Source organism: Rhinatrema bivittatum, chromosome 9, assembly GCF_901001135.1.
Source record: "Rhinatrema bivittatum chromosome 9, aRhiBiv1.1, whole genome shotgun sequence".
In the NCBI taxonomy this organism is placed as follows: domain Eukaryota; kingdom Metazoa; phylum Chordata; class Amphibia; order Gymnophiona; family Rhinatrematidae; genus Rhinatrema; species Rhinatrema bivittatum.
In genome coordinates, this window is record NC_042623.1 from 9,974,215 (window position 1) to 9,992,511 (window position 18,297).

At 48.7% G+C, this 18,297-nt stretch overlaps 1 protein-coding gene across 2 annotated transcripts in view; it reads right to left on the reverse strand.

The window, feature by feature from the left end:
• Window positions 1-18,297, reverse strand: part of PRPF18 (pre-mRNA processing factor 18) — a 90,616-nt gene that overhangs the window by 19,361 nt on the left and 52,958 nt on the right. For both annotated transcript variants that reach the window (XM_029615575.1, XM_029615576.1), the window contains 3 exons: window positions 4,955-5,023; window positions 3,978-4,118; window positions 3,391-3,462 (listed from right to left, as the gene is read on the reverse strand). In XM_029615575.1, coding sequence (XP_029471435.1) covers window positions 3,391-3,462; window positions 3,978-4,118; window positions 4,955-5,023 — 282 coding nt within the window. The remainder of the gene's footprint in view (window positions 1-3,390; window positions 3,463-3,977; window positions 4,119-4,954; window positions 5,024-18,297) is intronic.

Below are 18,297 nucleotides of genomic sequence, written 5' to 3' on the forward strand. Positions count from 1 at the left end.
TCCACTCATAGAACACTCTCACTAAAGCAATTGGAAGCCGGAGCCCCGACATCCAGGCGATATTGCCTAGCAAAACTGGGCAATGACTTCCCAGTATCCACTCAGCAAATTTCGTGGAGACACCTGATGTGTTTCAGCACAGGAAGTCCTCTGAGAACGAGTCAAGTGTGCCCCTAAACCCCCCTGGCAGCAGGCACCCTTTAGAAATGCAAGTAGAATCGATCGCTTCCTTCAGCCACCGCACAATTATAGCCTTAGACTTATTTCCCTTCTCATGACCACTCCACAATACAAAGAGGAGATGCGATCTATGGAAATCATAAGTGACCTTTAGATATCTCAATAAAGCAAGCCTCCAATCTAAGAGCCTAAACTCCTCTGCATGAGGCAAAGAAGAATCAAAATCCATAAAAGTAGGAAGCTGTACTGTCTAACTAAAATGGAACGCCAAGACTACCTCAGCAGATAAGAAGGCATCATGCATAAAGATACCCCTGAATCAGAGATCTGTAGCAAGGGATCTCATCACAACAGCACCTGGAGCCCCGAAATTCTCCTGGCTGAACTAATAGCAACTGAGAAAACCACTTTAAGAATCTAGTCTTTAACCGTAGCTCTCTTTAGTGGTTCAAACAGAGCCTCACACAATCCTCTAAAGACTAGATTCAGATTCCCAGATGGACAAATGTTCCACATCTGAGGACACACGTTCTTAGCTCCCTGAAGGAACCAAACAACACCTTACCCTGGAGACAACCCAATGTCGCTACCTGGACACTCACAGAATTAAAGGCCAGTCCCTTGACCAGAACCTTTCTGTAGGAAAGCCAAAATATGCGATAGCGTAGCCTGAACAGACTGAGGCTGCCCTCCATCAGCAGCAGACCAGGATTCGAAGATCCTCCAAATTCACACATACGTCAAGGATATAGTTGGAAATAACCGCTTTGGAATAACCCCTCCATTTCAGTTGACTCCTCTCACAAGTGAAGTCGCGAGACAGAAGTGAGCCACCTGACCCAAAAATATTGGGCCCTAGTGGAAAATAATCAACCAATGTCGAACCTCAGGGGCCCATCTATGACCAAGTTGATCAGATCTGGGAAGCATGGTCAATGTGGTCACTTTGGAGCTACCAGAATCACGTTGACTGGATGTTTCTCTATCCGCCATAATGCTTGTCCATCAGAGGCCACGGGAGGGAAGACAAAGAAGAATTCCTTGGGTTCTCGGCAGCACCAGAGCTCAGATTCCTTTGTATAGTGGGGATTTACTACTCTTCAGTTTGTCAATAAGGCCTACCACATCTTCTAGGTTCACCGTGATTTGGTTCAGTCCATCTGAACCATTACCCATGAAAACCTTCTCCAATACAGGTACCTCCCCAACATCCTCTTCAGTAAACACCGAAGCAAAGAAATCATTTAATCTTTCTGTGATGGTCATATCTTCTCTATGTGCCCCTTTAACCCCTCGATCATCTAACGGTCCAACTGACTCCCTCACAGGCTTTCTGCTTCGGATATATTTAAAGAAATTTTTACTGTGAGTTTTTGCCTCTACAGCCAACTTCTTTTCAAATTCTCTCTTCGCCTGTCTTATCAATGTCTTACATTTAACTTACAACCCAAGAAAGAGATCTAGGTGTCATAGTGGATAACACATTGAAATCGTCGGTACAGTGTGCTGCGGCAGTCAAAAAAGCAAACAGAATGTTGGGAATTATTAAAAAGGGAATGGTGAATAAAACGGAAAATGTCATAATGCCTCTGTATCGCTCCATGGTGAGACCGCACCTTGAATACTGTGTACAATTCTGGTCACCGCATCTCAAAAAAGATATAATTGCGAGGGAGAAGGTACAGAGAAGGGCGACCAAAATGATAAGGGGAATGGAACAGCTCCCCTATGAGGAAAGACTAAAGAGGTTAGGACTTTTCAGCTTGGAGAAGAGACAGCTGAGGGGGGATATGATAGAGGTGTCATCGGGGGGGCGTGTCGGGGAGGGCGTGATGCAGCCGGCGCGTCATCCGGGGGCGTGGCCGAGGCCTCCGGACCAGCCCCGGGACCGGAACATGGCGCGCGGCAGCCGGCCAGGCGCGCGCAAAGTTACGCCTGCTCAAGCAGGCGTAACTTGTTCAACAAAGGTGGGGGGGGTGTAGATAGGGCCTGGGGGGTGGGTTAGGTAGGGGAAGGTGGGGGGGGGAGGTCGAAGGAACGTTCCTCCGAGGCCGCTGCGATTTCGGAGTGGCCTCGGAGGGAACGGAGGCAGGCTGCGCAGCTCGGTGTGTGCAGGCTGCCGATTTTGGGCAGCCTTGCGCGCGCCGACCCCGGATTTTAATGGATATGTGCGGCTATGCGTATCTATTGAAATCCCGCGTGCTCTTGTTCGCGCCTGGTGCGCGAACAAGAGTACGAGTGTGCGCAAATTTATAAAATCTACCCCCAAATGACTACACAGAATCGCTCTGTACTGCAGACAAAGAGCCTAACTTACCAACAGTTTTCTCCCAGTCTGTGTGAGAAAAGTCAGTCCATACCCACAAAAATATATTACAGACATAAGCGGGGGGGGGGGGGGGGGGAACGACTGTGTGTCTGGGTTGGGGGATTTGCTGCACCGGTAGTGCGATGTTACTTATCACTGCTGGCAGGCCGGAGATCGCTTTCCAAAACACCAGTATATCTAGGGGGTGCTTTCAGTTTTCTCTCTGACTCCATCTGCTGGAGGGGAGGCATAACCCAGCGGTCTGGACTGATCCTGGTACGTACAGGGAAATAAAATATTGTGCAAAAGCGCAACGACGCTGAAAAAATGTTCCGGCCTTGTTAAAGAATTGTCCTCCTTAACAAGGGGGGGGGGGATGGGCTGGACGATACTTGCACAGAAAGGAACACAAAAACCTCTTTCCTCCTCCTTTTTCTGACTTCCCACAGGACTGCATTCTCCCAGCCCTGGCATCCTGCTTGCACGTGGGATTCACCGCAGCTCAAGCCCTCTCTTCGTGGCAGCCACACCCCGTGGTCTCCCCCGTCCGCCCTGTCCTGAAGCCGGTCAGACACACAGCTGCTGAATATTAGCTCTGAGATTTCGGCTCACAGCTCCCGTTACCAAGAGAGGCCCCTGCTGGCAAGGGGATGGCTAATGAGCAAACTCCGCTGCCAGCTCCCTCCCAGGATGGCCAAAGACGCTGCTCAGAATATCGGGCTTTCCTTCCATCCACATCCCTCTATCTGCTGCCAAATCTAACCCTCTTCTTCCCTGTGTTTGCGTTTAACACTATTTTTCTATAACTCCTACTAGTCTCCCCTTGGGAACCCGAAGGCCGCACATGCCGCTCTCAGCACATGCGCTTCCAGCCCAACGTGGACTTTCATTCGTGCACGTACCTTCACGTATTCCCTCTGCAACATGAATTTAATGATATCAGTTATGGATTCTTTAATGTCCGCTGGCAGGGTCTGCAAACAAGAATGAGGTTTAGAGGAGGGCGTCTGTGTGCACACTCCCATTCCCCCCCCCCCCCCCGTGCTGTGGTCTGTCCTCAACGATGCCCCTCCCCCGTGTGCATACAACTCAACCTGCCCACCAGTGCAGTAATCCATGTACGCGGATGCCCACCTGCCCTGCCCACCCCAGGTCAGGCAGATAAATCAATCCCTCTGACATATAAACGGAGAGGTGCAAAATCACATTACATAGGCTTAGCATAACTAGGATTTTTTTCCTGCTTTGATTCTGAAACTCTAGTGCTCTTAACTCTGGCCTTTTGTGCACCAACTTTTTGATATTAAAAGAAAAAAAAAAAAAAAAGCTTACTTTAAAAGCCCCGTTTCTACCTTTTGTTAAGAATGAAAAACCCCGAGCCGGACACCCCTGCACTCATGAACTAACAGCATTTGGAAAAGGGACTTCCGAGAACATGTTTAACACAAACGGCTCACGAGACAAACCAAAAGCCGCCCGAGGCACTCACCCTTTTGCGCAGTTTTCTAAAGAGAGTCCGCAGGTAGGATTCAGTCTGTTTCTGGGTGGCGCTGGCTAACTTCCCTTGCACACTACGCTTCACGTAATCTTCTCTCCCATTCAAGTCTTTGGCCCAGACGCCCAGCAGGAACTGTGAAAGGGAGGAAGAACGTTACAGCCCAGCACCATCTGGTGGCCCCTTAGGAGAAAGCCGACTCGAGGAAAGCCAGAAAATAAAAAGCTGCTAACGTGTCTTTTCATGCAGGTCCCCAATATATCCCCGAAAAGTAAACAAGCAGAGTGGGCTGATTTTTCTGCATTCAAAGGAGAAAAACATATCAGATTGCGTGTGTTTTCAAGATGATTCAAAGGCAATGTGCCGTTCATTGGGTTTACAATGCAGGGGTGGACTGGACTGTCGGGAGGGCGCAGGCTTTGGCAGCAATGGGAGAGCCTTAGCTGGTTCAAGCCCAGCTCGTTAGCCTTATAAACTACAAGCCAAGGGCAAGCCAAGCCAGCCACTTCCCCTTCCACAGCTCCACCCAACCAAGAGGAGGATGAGTGCCTGTGGCCTGGCAGAGTCCATGCCCGCAGGCCACAGAGAAAAGGAGAAAGGTCTTCAGGCTGTGGATGGGATGGGATCTGCCCTCCAAAACGAGAGAGGGAGAAGCAGCCTTGGGTGAGGGGAAGAAAAGAACAGTGCTGTGTAAATGAGGACAGGGACAACGTGGAAGATGGCAGCAGACAAAACAAGGGGTCAGGAAAGTAAAGAACAAAGCAGCTGTGAGTGAGTGCAGCCGCTGCTGGAGGAAAGCTTTCTTGGTGCATGCTGTGGGGTGCGGCACAGAAAACAGAGGGAAGGGAACTAGGGAGCGAATGAAAGGAGAGAAGAACAGGAGAGGGAACCCGTGGGGTCGTTTTACATCCTCATGAAACAGCCGCTGGACTCTGCCACGCAGCCGGGCGGCCAGCTCCAGCCTTCCTCACCTTCAGCACTTTGGTGATGATGTCCATGTCTTCATCATCAGCACCTTGTCCCAAGGATTCGCCCAGAGCCTGAAAGAAAAGCCCAAAAAGCATCTTACGCACTTAACAGTAACCCGGAAAAATATAACTGCCTACGGGAGCAGGAGTTACCAGAGGGGGAATAACTGGTGCTATACAGATCTTATACCAGGACGCCGCGTAATAGACTGGGAGTGCTGTGCCCAAGAGCTGCTTTTTTAACCTCACACACAGTACGAGGAAGAGCCTGAAGCAGCAGATCCCACCAGCCTCTTCACATAACCGTCTCCCTTTTTTCCCCGCTGAAACGTTTCTCATGTTTTTACCCTGATTTTGTTTTTTTGGACTGCCCTGCCAGTTCTCTGCAGCCTCCATTGGAGTACGGCACCCTGAGCCTTCCTTTACTGCGGCTCAGGGATTTCTCCCCTCCCACCTCACTTAGAGTAGCCACTGCCATGACAGAACCTCGGCCTAGGGGCCATGCACCCGAGCTCCTTCCAAAACCCTGCAATCACAAGCCCTATGGCCACAGGGCATCGCCACTGGGTGATAAAAGAAAACTGGTTCTTACTTGCTAATTTTTGTTCCTGTACTACCACAGTTCAGTCCAGACTCCTTGGTTTTGCCTTCCTGCCAGCAGATGGAGACAGAGAAAGTTTCACTGACGCTGTATATAACCCATGGTGCCACCTGCAGTCTCTCCGTATTGACCTGTACCCAAGCCATGATAACAACCACCTTAAATTTCGAAGCAAACTTCTAAGCAAACTCACTCCCTTCCAATGAGCCAGAAGAAGGTGAAGTTGACCAAAAAGACAATGGAAAACTCGTCTCCCAAATATAATGTAAGCAATCAGCATTAAAAAAAAAACTCCAGTAACTCATACTATTTATAAAGCAACGATATGAGTGATGGACTCTCCCCCCCCCAGAAAACGGGTGGGTCTCTGGACTGATCTGTGGTACTACAGGAATGAAAATTAGCAGGTAAGAACCAGTTTTCCTTTCACTGTACGTACCCATTTCAGTCCAGACTCCTGGGATGTGCCTAAGCTCCCCTTAACTCAGGTGGGACGCAGAGAGTTCTGCTCATAGAACATTCTCACCAAAGCACATGGAAGCCGGAGCCCCAACATCCAAACGATAATGCCTCGCAAAAATGTGCAACGACTTCCCAGTAGCCACCCAGCAAATTTCATGTGGAGACACCGGTTGTGACTCAGTCTAGGAAGTTGCCTAAGTACACATCAAGTGTGTCTCTAAACCCCCCAGCAGTTGGCACCCTTTAGAAATGTAAGTAGACTCGATTGCTTCCTTCAGTCACCACACAATTGTAGTCTTAGACGACTTATTCCCTTCTTTGGACCACTCCACAGTACAAAGAGGTGATCCGATCTACAAAGAGGTGATGCAATCTATGGAAATAAGTGACCTTTAGATATCTCAATAATGCATGCCTCCAATCTAAGAGCCTAAGCTCCCCTGCATGAGGCATAAAGGAATCCAAATCTACTGTCTAAGATGGAACACCGAGACTACTTCAGCCAGAAAAGAAGGCACCATGCATAACAATATCCCCAAATCAGACATCTGTAGGAGGGGATCTTGACACGACAGCACCTGGAGCTCCAAAATTCTCCTGGCTGAACAAATAGCCACCAAGAAAACCACTTTAAGAGTCAAGTCCTTAACGGTAGCTCTCTTTAGTGGTTCAAACCAAGACTCATACAATTCTCTAAGGACTAGATTCAGATTCCAAGATGATCAAAATGTTCTGCACCTGAGAACACAAGATCTTAGCTCCCTGAAGGAACCGTATAACATCTGGATGTGCTGACAGAGGATACCATTCACCTTACCCCAGAGACAACCCAGTGTCACTACCTGGATTCTCAGAGAGGTAAAGGCCGGTCCCTTGACCAAAACCTGTCTGTAGAAAAGCCAAATATGTGACACCATAGCCTGAAAGGATTGAAGCTGCACTCCGTCAACAGCAGACCAGGACTCGAAGATCCTCCAAAGTCACACATATGTCAAAGATGTAGGTGGTCGCCTAGCCTGCAATAAAATGGAAATAACTGCTACAGAATATCCTCTCCATCTCAGTCGTCTCCTCTCAGAAGTGAATCCACAAGACAGAAGTGAGCTGCCGAACCCCAAAATATTGGGCCCTGGTGAAAACAGTCAACCGAACCTCAGGGGCTAGTCTATGGCCATGTTGCTCAGATCTGGGAAGCATGGTCGATGTGGCCACTCTGGAGCTACCAGCATCACGTTGCCCAGATGTTTCTCTATCCACCATAATCCCTTGACCACCAGAGGCCACGGAAGTTAAGGCAAAGAAGAATCTCTAGAGTCCACGGCAGCACCAGGGCTCCGATTCCTTTGTACCGTATTCTGCTCAGAGGCTGTAAAACCACAATGCCTTGGTGTTCTCTTTGGTCAAGATACACTCATCTTCCTTGAATGAGACTCATTGCTGCCTCCAACAGCTCCAATTCCCTGGTATCTAACTTTCTCTGACTGATAAAATTTGCCTGAATGTTGTTCACTCCGGTGTTGTGAGATACTGCCAGGCACTCCAAGTATCAACTCCCGGGCCTCTTGAGCCACTGCCTGATTCTTGGTTCTGCCTTGACAGTTGATGTAGTCCACAGTCGTCATGTTGTCTGATAGGATCCATGGAAGGCCACGTAACCTTGGCAGACAGGTAAGCAATGCAAAATGCACTGCTCTCATGTCTAATCGACTGATAGGCCATGAGGCCTCCTGTTTCAATCGCTGGCCCTGTACTGACTGATCTTGCCACACCGCCCTCCATCCGGAGAGGCTTGCATCGGTGGTGACTATTATCCAATTCAGAATCTCCAATTCCACACCATGCTCGAGATTGGTGCGAGTAAGCCACCACAAAAAGCTTCCCCCTATAATGAAGAGGAAGATGACACTCTTCCAATAACAGATTCCAGCTGGAGAGAAGAGACCCCTGCAGAGGCCATATATATGTGAATGCCCAATGCATTAATTCCAATGTCGATGTGGTAGAACCCAGGACCTATATATAGTCCCAGACCCTGGGCATTGAAAGCTCTCTAGCAGATCCCTAATCTGACTCTGCAATTTCACCACTCTCTCTCTGGGAGAAACATTCTCTCCGCCAGTGGTCAAACTGAGTTTCCAGATACTCTAGAGTTTGTAAGAGGACTAAATGGCTCGTTGCTAAGTTCACCACCCATCCTAGTGACTTCGAGCGCATCAGTACCTTTTGTACTGATTGTTGACAGAGGTCATCTGATTTCGCCTGAATGAGCCAGTCATCCAAATACAGATATACCAACACACCCTCCTTTTGCAATGCAGCTGCCCCCACCACCATCACCTTGGTGAAGGTACATGGAGCCGTCGCCAGCCGAAGGGAAGGGCTCGAAACTGAAAATATTCCCTTAGGACCATGAATCTCCAGAATCTGTGGTGCTATGACCTGATATGCCTCTATCAAGCGAGAGATGCCAAGAAGTCTCCATTCTGTACTGCTGCTATGATGGAGTTCAAAGTTGGACCTCAGAGTTTCCATGCGGAAACGGGGAACTTTGAAAGCCGCATTTACTTTCTTTAACGCCAATATCTCTTGAATTGGATACGTGAGGAAAAGACACAGGATATTTAACTTAAAATTGACCTCCAGCCACACTAAGCATGTTCAGGGTCTGAGCCAACAAACTCAGCAAGACATCTCTGTGAAAAACAAAATCTGAGCGGAGTCCGAAGCAGCTCTCAGTCATATGCAATTTCTCCCTCTTCTAGAGGTGAGAAAGTTAATTCCCCATTAGAATCCTCCAATGTCTCATGATCTACACCCCCTTGAACATTACCAGGACAGCCTCCCTGCAGCTTTTGCCCACTGTAACTGACAAAAATGAGGCCTGATCACTTGATCCCTACATAATAAGTTGCTTCGCCATTGCTAGGCACCCCTGCAGAAAGGTCTGCAGGCCCTGGAAACATTTCATCCAGGAGGATGATAAATCTATAACCAGAGCCCATAGGTCCAAACTTGCTCTCCCCAACCTCTCTCTCTCAGGAAAGCTTCTGCCCTTGGAATCAAGGGAGGAGGAGAACTGACCATTGCCTAACTTTACACTCCACTCCCCTCCAGAGACATCATAGGCAGAAGGGTTGTTCCAACATGGGCAAAGCCGTAGTAGTCAAATCACTTGAGCTTCTTAACAGCTCTGATATAAATGGAGAGAGAGTGAGGACTGAATTGCTAGTAAATGGCAAGCCTCACAGATAGCAAGGCGCTTGAGCCTGTTCGACTCTGGCACCTAGCTCTCCTGAATTTCAGCTCTAGGTGGCCTCGTGTGCACACACCAATGCCATCCAGGCATACATGCACACCCCTCTAGGATGTGTGCAAATACACGCTCAAGTCTAGGTCACAGCCTTATGCACACAGGTCTCTGCGCATGCAACCGCCACGCGACGAGAATGTGCACACGCCTATGCACGAGGGAAAAGAACCGCTACTGCGGCCTACTTCACAGCTAAGCAAAGCCTGCCTGCAACTTCAGTGCATTTAGGCATCCGTTAACATCTGGCATTGAAAATCATTGGCCTGAAGAGCTTCTCAACAGCTTAGGCCTCTTGACCGGATGAGAATCCATAGAGACTGGGGCCAAGAGCCAGCATCCCACTAAACACGCTTTGAATATAAGCAAATTAAAACCGGCAGAAGACCTCTACGAGAACAGGTCTCCTCCTCAGTGCCTCTCTGCGGGACAGGGCACTACCAGCGACAGTTGAGGAGGGGATTCCCTTTCCTCTCCCGCAGATGCTGCTAGGGAATAAAAAATGGCCACCGTTTCCGCGCTGACAGGGAAGGCCTCAGCGCTAGACCCCATCACCCGCAAGGCTTGCTCTACCAGTGCAGTCATGCTCTATGCAGACCCCCAAACGCCATGCCGCTTTGGCTGCATGCATATACTGTTTCTCCCCGCACCTGCAGCAGCACCTCAACTGCAAGCAGGGGAACAGTCCCTCAGCGCCCCAGAGCCAACCCCCGGTATCCTCTGCAGGCAGAGAAGATGCTGAAAAACCTCATCGCTGAGCTCCCTGAGCTGCTGAGGTAGTTTCCCCCACCCTGGTACCTCGCTGCTGCACAGATTCCTCTAACTCGTTCCTTGTTCTCTCTTTTTTTTTTTTACTCTCTGAGAACAAATAAAGATCCATAGAAACCAATACTTTCCCTTTGGTGCAGAGGTTACGGTTCCAGGAGTGCAGGCTGCATGACAGATCAGAAAAGAGCCAAACCACTGGCAATATCAGTCTCCTTTCACCGAACTTTAGCGACCCAGCCCAGGACAAACAGTATAAAAGGAAGACTTTCCTGCTCCACTGGGCTTGCAGTGCAGAACTGCCAGCAGGTTCCACCGCTGTCTCATGGGGGATGAGGGATCTGGACCACCAGATTGTCCACCCCACGGACCTCCGGACCAAGCTATCAGAAGGGTCACCAACCCCCTTGCTTGTCCGCCTCAAACCAGGGGGAATGGCCCCACCAGGACCTCACAATCCCCTGGGAGGATCCAGAAATTTTGTCTTTTAATCTTTTTTTCTCTCTCTCTCCAGACTGCAGGTTTTGCACCATCTGCTGGAGACCGAGAAATACTGAGGGACTGCAGGTGGCACACTGGGTTATGTACAGTGACAGTGAGACTCTCTGTCTCCATCTGCTGGCAGGGAGGCAAAACCCAGGAATCTGGACTGATCTGGGTACGTACAGGGAACTGGGACTCCCCCCACCCCCAAGGCTGTTAACACAAAAGGTCAGATTTTGGGGTGGGCAAGCTGGGTGGTTGCCCGGGATGGCATGAGTTTGGGGACGTGCTGCGCACTGGCAGCATCACCCACCTCATGGTGGCATGGCCGTAGCAGATCCCATCCCACCACAGCCGAAGAGAGGCCGGGGTGGGAGGGGGCACTTTTCACCTAGGGCACCATTTGCCCAAACTCCGGTCCTGTGAATGCAGCCTTGGCAGCATCTCTAGCCCTCACTGACCCAGGAAACAGACACTTTTTAAGAATAGAAAAGCATGCTCTCAATTTTATCCCAATTTTCCCCACACCCTCTCTGTGTGGTTTCAGCTATACTCATGTTTTAAGGGTATCACTAGCAACTGCTTCCTCCCCGCTGGGCAGTGTAGACCGTGGCCTCCATGGTGACCCCAGGCCAGGGTAGCCAGCTGGAATTACACAGCCGTGCTTACTGCCGGTCCCCGAAAGACCTATGCATATTAAATAAATGCGATTATGTTAGTTACTTTAGACCCAATATTCGCTAATACCAGTAATTGCCTAATCAATACTTCACACACGATATTGCCCTGGTCTGATCACCAATTAATAAAAGCGGAAATAGCCATCACCAACCAACTAAATCCATAATAGTATAGATAATAAGCATGCATTTTTATTATCTTCAGAAGAAAGAAAGAAGGAAGTACTTGCTGAAGCAAACGAAAATAAGCTCCAAGAACTAAATCAAACCAACTCCACATCAGCATTTGGTTTGTGGGATAAGATGGTCAATGACATAGCTGAAAACCTGAGTCCTGCCCAGACAAAAACTATTAACAAAGAAAAGAATAACCCCAAACATAAGTAGTCCTGGTACAATGAGGAATTAAAAAGCACTAAACGGAGCCTTAGAAAATTAGAGAAACAATGGTGGAAATGCCCATCTGCTGAATCCCTAGGAAAATTAAAATCTTTCCTTACAAAATATCATACACTAACCAAAAAAAGCAAAAAAAGATGACGCTAAACAGATTCCCAGGATTATATTCAATTCTAAACCGCTCTTTGAGGTTGTTAAACATTTAATTAAAGACCCAACTTCTTCCATCTTGAGAAACTACAACTTCACAAAGGCCTCTTGCAATGAATAAGTCACCTCATTCTTCGACAGAAATAAATAAGTTGAAAGCACAATTCCCTATCTGTTCTCAACAAAAGCACCTGAAGACCCAAAGGGCATGGTTAAGTGGTCAACATTTGATAGAGAATCGAAGCTAGAAATTAGTCAAATCATTACTAAAATTAATCCTGCCATTCACCCACATGACCCAATTCCAGCCCATTCCTTGAAACAAGTACACGGAGTTATCATGCCGACAATCACAACCTTATTCATTCACTATCAGAAGGAATTATTCCACATGGATTAAAACAAATGGTGATAAAGCCGATGCTAAAAAATAAGAATGGTAGAACTGATGATTGGGACAACTATTGCCCAATATCCAATTTGGTTTTTCTAGCAAAAGTTCTTGAGAAAGCAGCATTATCCCAACTTGCAAATTTATTTAAAGTCTTTTATATACCGAAGTATAGCTAGCTGCCTTCACTCCGGTTTACAGGTAAAACAACATGTTACAGCTTAGAACAGTTAACAGTAATAACACCATGTAGCTTTTGAATAACAGATACAATATAAACTTTGACCTTTAAAGAACAAGATAATATGATATGTTAAACACACATTTGCGTAAATGTAACAACGAGTCTATTATGGGACGTTGAGGGAGGATGGTACATCTGAAATGGTTGTAGTATGACATTGCTGTCTGCCAGTTTTGTGACCGTCTGAGTGTCATCTTTGAGCAAATCACCTCGAAGATTAAAATATTCTCCCCCCAAATCAATTTGATTTAGGAAACATCATTCAACAGAGACATTACTCCTCATTAATGGACTTGATGCAGATGAATCTTACTGTCTTGTGCTAATTGACTTAACGGCCGCCTTTGACACTGTGGACCATAACTTGTTATACAATCAAATGAGAAACATTGGGATTGACGGCAGGGTTTCTCAGATGGTTCGCTTCATTTCTATCTAACAGAACAGTCCAAGTCAAACGGAGCACCCATGTATCTGATAGTTTCCAGTGTGACACAGGTGTCCCTCAAGGCTCAACCCTCTCAGAAACACTATTCAACATTTACACAGATGTGTAAATTACTGAGGAATCTAGGAATAACGACATACAGTTTCACATTGCATTCACCAGATCATTTGAAAATACAGCTTTGATACTCTCTACCTTCAACACTAAACCCTAAAAAGACTGAAATCATATGGCTGAGTAGAAACTCATCAATAGTGAAACCACCTGCCCTAAACCCAGGTAACTTTCAAATGAATCCCTCAAATCAAGTAGGGGAATTCAGGAGAACAGATAGATGAGAACCTCACAGTGAAAATGCACATCAGTAAATTAAGACAGGTTACGCCAAGTTGTATATAGTACATCGATTGAAACCATTCACTTTTCAGGACTTCCGTACTGTATTGCAAACTCTAATCTTCTCAAATCTTGACTACTGTAACTCCTTACTACTAGGTCTTCCAGCAAATCACCTAAAACCACTGCAACAATTACAAAATGCTGAAGCAAGACTATTAATAGGATCTAGGAAGTATGATCTCATTACTCCCTCGCTGATGTCACTGCATTTGTTACCAGTACAATCCAGAATGTATTATAAAGTACTAATGATAATATTTATCATCATTCATTCCAATAACACCAGCTTATTAGGGGGAGACACTACAACCATACAACTCTCAGCGAACACTAAGATCTCAAAATAAATTGACTATTCCCACAATATGGAGCACACATCTGAAGCAAATAAGAGATCGCGTGTTTTTCATATCGGGTCCAAAGCTCTGGAATTCTTTGCGAGACGTTACGGATTTTACCAGGATAGAAAGATTTAAATGCGAATTATAAACATAGCTATTCAAAAATGCATATAATTTAACTTAAAAACATCAGACTATATAGAGCCACAAAGTCAAGCACAAAGGATAATAATTGAATCATGAAGAATAAATCAAATGAGAGAATGAAAGATTCTCAAAACAACCCACTGACTAAGATGTGAAAACTATCATTTCGATTTAATTACACTTGGCCTTATGTACTAGAAAAATTTCACTTGACAGATACTGCCTGCCTATGAATACCACCTCAAAAACCAATCTTTGTCTGTTGCGTTATAATTATGAATGTGATCTATTCATGGAATGACGGTATATAAAATGTCTAAAGAAATAAATATGTACTGGTATTGCAGCTTTACTTTTCTGTAGTCCTGAATCCAGTCCTCAGCAGGACCAGGACTCACATGAAACCTGAAGGAACCCAGAGACCTGCTGGCCAGACACGAGGCTCACGATCACAGGGTCCTAGGAGTCCTGGCGTGTGACGCATGGTGCGCAGCACCCAGAAGAGAACCTTCGATGCAGGGACTGGGATAGAGATTAGGAGAAAAATCCCCAGGTGGTTGCGAATCAAGGCTCATGGCGGCAGACAGCAGCCCTGGTCATGACTGAGCTGGAAGCACAAAGGAGCAGGAAGATACTGTCGGGCCCAAAAAATGTAAAATACTCTTTGTACTCAGCATTCTCTGACCGGTACTACGGAGTTCAACCAACCGAAAGCAAGTACAGAACCCGCACGCAGCGCCTGCAAATGCGTATCACCTGCAACCCAGTGCTCCACCCAGGTAATGCTGGGCCCTACACGAGCAATAGCAGGCTCGCTCCTTTCCTGGCCAGATGTTTCCTTAGAATAAAACCAGCACTGCCCAAAAAAGCAGGTGGTCTGCGGGCCCTTTCCAACAGAGGAGGTGCGACTCAGAACGCAAGGCTTCCATACTCTTCCACACTCATACGCTGCAATCTCAAAATGCTCTTAATTTGAGGATACAAACCAATTATCCTTCAGGATCTGACTAGGAAATTGATAGAGCTCTCTCCATAGCGGGGCCAAAACTCTGGAACGCCCTACCATGCTACCTCACCACTATCATCGAACACAAATCATTCAAAAAAGAACTGAAAACCTGGATCTTCAGCCAGACTTTCATTGATAATTTAAGCAATCCACAATTGTGATGCCTTAAGCCTCCCATCCTTCTCCCCTCTTCTCTTCTCCATACCTACCCCTTCCTCCTTCCATTGCCTACCCCATCCCCCCCTTTTTTCCTTCTTTTCCCATTCATACTTTCTTGTATTCAGAGCACGAGTTTGTATATACCTTCCTCGTTTTTCGTTTCTATTTTCATTTTCGTTATTTGACTTAAGTTATTTTTAGTTATTTCCTGTTACAACCTACTCCATATGCTATTTGCATATACTTTTGTTTCTCAAATTGTTCTATGTATCATTGTTTCGTTTCAATGTAAACCGGGGTGAAGGCATGTGCTAAACCTCGGTATATAAAAGCTTCAAATAAATAAATAAATAAATAAATAAATAAATAAATAGTGCAATTTAAGCTTTGCCCTGCCACATTCATAAACCAGAGAGGAAGGAAATTTTCTGCTCCAGTGCCAAATTACCAGTCTGCTGGCTGCTGGCCAAGGGTGGAGAAACCCCCAGAGTCAATAATTACAGAAGATAACAAAAAAAAAAAAAAAAAAGGCCATGAACATGTTAAAGCAACCGTGGGTTCAAAACTCTCATTCCCTGTACGTACCAGGATCAGTCCAGGACACCTGTGTTGTGACTCCGCACCAGTAGATGGAGACAGACTAAAACTTGTGGGCGGAGCCATATATGCCCCTGTGTCAGTCACAGCCCCTCAGTCTTTGTCTCCAGTAGATGGTGCAGGTCCGGTCACAGCCTCTGCCTGCACTGATTCTGGTAGTTAGTGAGGTTTTCTGGAATTTTTCCTTCTTTATTTTGGTTCTTGGCAATTTTTTTCTTCTAAGTAAAGAAGAATTTAGTTTTGGCCTTTGTTCATCTGAAGAAAGAAGACTCCCTCGTCCTGAGAGCCTCCCAGGGGGGTTGGGAGGTTCTGAGGGGACCATCCCCCCCTGGTAGAGGCCACTGCTGAGGGTCGAGGACCCGGCCCTTGCTGGCAGCAGCGTCGGGGGTGACACCGGGGAGCCCGGTTCACTCACCCCCGCTGGAGCAGGCAGGTCAGGACCAGGGACAGCGTCCAAGCGGCAATCGCAAGTAGTAAAAAAAAAAAAAAAAAAAAAAAAAAGGTCTGTTTTGTTTTGCGGCTTCCTCGCCTCGCCGGCTCTCCGTCCTTCGCGGCTTCGTTCCGGGGGGGGTTGACTTTAGTGGAGATCCCTTCTGGGCTCCTGCCGGTCGCGTAGGGGATGCCGGCTCTCCGTCCTTCGCGGCTTCGTTCCGTGGGGGGGGGGGTTGATTTTAGCGGAGATCCCTGGGCACTTGCCGGTCGCGTGGGGGATGCCACGTGGAGCCTCCTGCCGCGCACGCCTGTATAGGGGCGGTCAGAGTCAGGTCGGGGTACCTTGTTTTCGGCCAGCGTCGGGGCCACCCTGCAACGAGCAGGCAGGGATAGCGCTGCTGTTCCGTTCGCGCTGTGCGCGGGAACGGCGGCCATTTTAGCTGCAGTTTTGTCCAGACCACGAGACAGGTCTTAGCAAATGGAGGTCTCCCTCCGGCGTTTTTCCCGCAGCAGCGAGCCCCCGGGGTGGAGGGGCTGCTTCTCTGGTTGAGGTCAGTGCGGAGGGGGCCTCCTCTGTTTCGGAGGCCTTCTTTCTTCGGTTTTCGCGTTCCTTTTACGGACGGTCCTGAAGGGCAAAAGATCTAGGCAGCAGAGGGGGAAAGCTGGAAAAGGATCTGGGAAGCCCGCCAATCCTCCAAAGCAGTAATGTCCGGTGCGGGGCAGACCGCAGGAGACGGACTCAGGAGCCCTCCGACCCTCCAAAGCAGAAGTGCCCGGTGCGGGGCAGACCGCAGGAGACGGACTCAGGAGCCCTCCGACCCTCCAAAGCAGAAGTGCCCGGTGCGGAGCAGACCGCAGGAGAAGGACTCCGGGTCCTCCTGTTCGGAGGACACAGCCCCGGACGCAGCCCCGGCTGGGGGGGCGCTGATGAGCCGGAGGTAGAGGGGTCAGGCCTGCCAGGTACCAGCACTGGTACAGCAGTGGATGGAGATGACCCCAGACTAGTCCCACAGGTGGAGTCTAGACCGGGAGCCAGGCTGGATCCGGTCTTTTCCAGCTCTCCGGCCCAGCGGTGGCCTTCCCGTTCCTCTGTTCAGCTGCGGATATATTTTCCGGGAAGGGGATTCCCCGGAGCTGGACCTGAAAGTGAGTAAAGCCATGGACAAGTTGTGGACAAGTTGTATCCATTGCCAGAAGATACCCTGGAGCTTCTTCGGGTTCCCAGGGTGGATGCAGCGGTGTCGGCGGTACCTGAAAGGTCAACGGTCCCGGTTACAGGAGCGACCGCTCTCACGGATATCCAGGATAGGAGGAGGGAACTCCAGCTGGAGCAAGTGTTTTCAGGTGTCTGCCTTGATTTGTAGTCGCGTGCGCTGCGTGTTGGGTTCCGGGGGGCTCGGGTGTTCCAGGCCATCGCGGATCGGTCGGAGGAGAAGGCGCGGCAGGCGGATCGCCGCAGATGCTTTGTATGACTTGCTCCGGGCGGCCGCCAGAGCTATGATCTCGCCAGGGTCAGCGAGGCGCCTCCGACAATCGTATAGGTCTTCCTCCGTCTGTACCCCGCAGTGGCAGCGGCAGTTCCTTTCGGGGGAAGCGTTTCGGAAGACAAGGGGAAGCCTGGGCGATCACAGGGGCCAAGTCTTTGCAATGAAAGCTGGTCGGCCCACCTCCCACCGCGGCCTCAGCTCGCCGTCCCCAACGTCGGGGCGCGGTTGCTGTCATTTTTACTGGAGATGGGCCGGTGTAACGACGGACCGGTGGGTCCTCAATGTGATAAGACACGGCTACGCGTTAGATTTGGCTCGCACCCCAGTGGACAAGTTCCTTGTCTCACCCTGCAAGGCCCCAAAAAGAAGGCGGCGGTGCTAGACACCATCCAACGCTTGGAAAGCTTGGGAGCTATTTCCCCCGGCCCGGTCAGCCAACACGGCAAGGGGCGTTACTCCATTTACTTCATCGTCCCAAAGAAAGACGGCACGTCCGGACCAATTCTGGATCTCTAAGGGGTAAACCGCTGTTTTCGCGTTCCTCACTTTGAACTGGAGACGATTCGTTCAGTCATCGCCGCGGTATGGCCCGGCGAGGTCCTAGCCTCCCTGGACCTCTCGGAGGCATATCTTCACATAGGCATTCTGCCGTCGTTCCAACGCTTTCTCCGGTTCTGCATTCTAGGACGGCATTATCATTTTCCAGCGCTCCCGTTTGGGCTCGCGACGGCCCCCGTACATTCCCGAAGGTAATGGTCGTGGTGGCGGCGCAGCTGCGCCGGGAAGGTCTCCTGGTCCATCCGTACCTGGACGACTGGTTGGTTCGGGCGCAGTCCGAGGATCAG